The sequence below is a fragment of the Penaeus monodon genome, chromosome 19 (genome assembly GCF_015228065.2).
Source record: "Penaeus monodon isolate SGIC_2016 chromosome 19, NSTDA_Pmon_1, whole genome shotgun sequence".
Lineage (NCBI taxonomy): Eukaryota > Metazoa > Arthropoda > Malacostraca > Decapoda > Penaeidae > Penaeus > Penaeus monodon.
Window position 1 is genome coordinate 35,376,317 of NC_051404.1, and position 1,571 is coordinate 35,377,887.

A 1,571-nucleotide genomic window follows, 5' to 3' on the forward strand; every position below is an offset into this window, starting at 1 on the left:
AATGCGAGTGTCTTGAAAGTGAAGGTATCCACTTACTTGTGTGTGTCAGCATCGCTCGGTATGATTTCAATCACAACATCCCTTATGATGTCTGCCCCGTGCTGACTGGCGGCTGTTTGCTGGGCTCGAACGAGGTCACGCGGACTCAGGTGGCCCGCACTTGAAGGGATGGGATGTTATTGTAGTTATCTTTCTTCACTGAGAAATATGAAAGTTCAAAATCCTTCATCATTTTTGAGAGCTCCTTCTTTTTCTATGTCACTCGTCTGCGTCAGATTTCTAACAATGGTTTTGATTATTAAAGCATTTTTCTTTGGGCTGAAGTATCTGGCTGAAATACAGTATGGCGGAGTTTAATGATTAATTAATTGTCATATAAATATGAAGCCTTAATGACATTATATTTAAAGTAAGTTTTTAAGTATTTGTTGTTTATTGAATACTGTTTCCTAACCCTTTTGTGACCCCAAACACACGCAACCTGTCGGTTATCAGCCGTTTCAGTTTTTATTATTTTGTGAAAAGGGAAAAATGAAAAAAAGGAATTTATGCACAGGTTTGCACACTTCTAATACAGCATTTACTAACTTTTATAAAATATACGATTACTTTTAGTTAGAGATAGAAACTTTTTTCTCCTAACTGCCAATCATCGCCAGAAAATCAGTAATCGTCATCACTAACTTATCTTTTCCCCCACTTAGGCAGTGCGATGGTCGGGTTGCATGTGACTGATGAGTTAGTATTCATGGCGGGGTGTTTATAAGAGCTAATATCATGACATTGCATCCATTCTTCTGGTATTAATTTCGATGTAAGCGAGGGTCTCGAAAAGCATGTGTAAATGAAAACATTCTGCATTGCTGATACAATGACAGAAAAAAGCAACAACACTGGAATATGAAACGACAGTTTTGAAATCTTCCTGGGTGTTTTTCAAAGGCCCTGAAATTACTGATGAATCGGCGAAAGGAAAGTCTTGATAACATTATGACTGACGCGCTTCATTCTCTCTAGGTTTCACGACCCCCCAGTCAGCTCACCTCGACCTCCTGGGTTGAGAACCAAATTAGGAAGTAATTTCGAAAAGCAGAATCAAATGCTTTCCCACACGTAATGTAAAGTTAACACTAAAATGTAAAAAAAAAAAGACTAACAGAAAGAGATGAATAGATAAAAAAGTCCCCTTTTTCTAATCTCTCCTGAACTTACTTTTTCTCCCAAAAGACTCTACAATCATCGCCAAAGTTGAGATAAGGAAATCTCGTCTTCCAAGAAGTCGTGATGTCCTCCGCCTCTAGGTCATGGCGGCGGGATACTGTCATCAAATCATCGAACTCTTGAGTGTCTGGCGTCGCGTGCAGGTAGCCAACCTCGGTGTGGAATTTGATACCTGTAGAGGAAGACGGAAAAGAGAAAAGTAAATTCTACCTTGCAACAATTTTAGATTAATTTTATCAAGTGTATGGTAATGTGATTTGGATTTTTATGACTGGTGAGGTCTTGTTTATTTTACGTTCGTACTGCATTTAAGAAATATACAAAGTTATTGGGTTTTCACCCTCTTTGAC

General features: G+C 38.5%; 1 protein-coding gene across 1 annotated transcript in view; it reads right to left on the reverse strand.

The window, feature by feature from the left end:
- LOC119585400 (monomeric sarcosine oxidase-like) overlaps positions 1 to 1,571 on the reverse strand; it is a 21,767-nt gene that overhangs the window by 2,076 nt on the left and 18,120 nt on the right. The window contains exons 4-5 of the mRNA XM_037934063.1: positions 1,213 to 1,393; positions 37 to 159 (exon numbers count right to left, since the gene is read on the reverse strand). Coding sequence (XP_037789991.1) covers positions 37 to 159; positions 1,213 to 1,393 — 304 coding nt within the window. The remainder of the gene's footprint in view (positions 1 to 36; positions 160 to 1,212; positions 1,394 to 1,571) is intronic.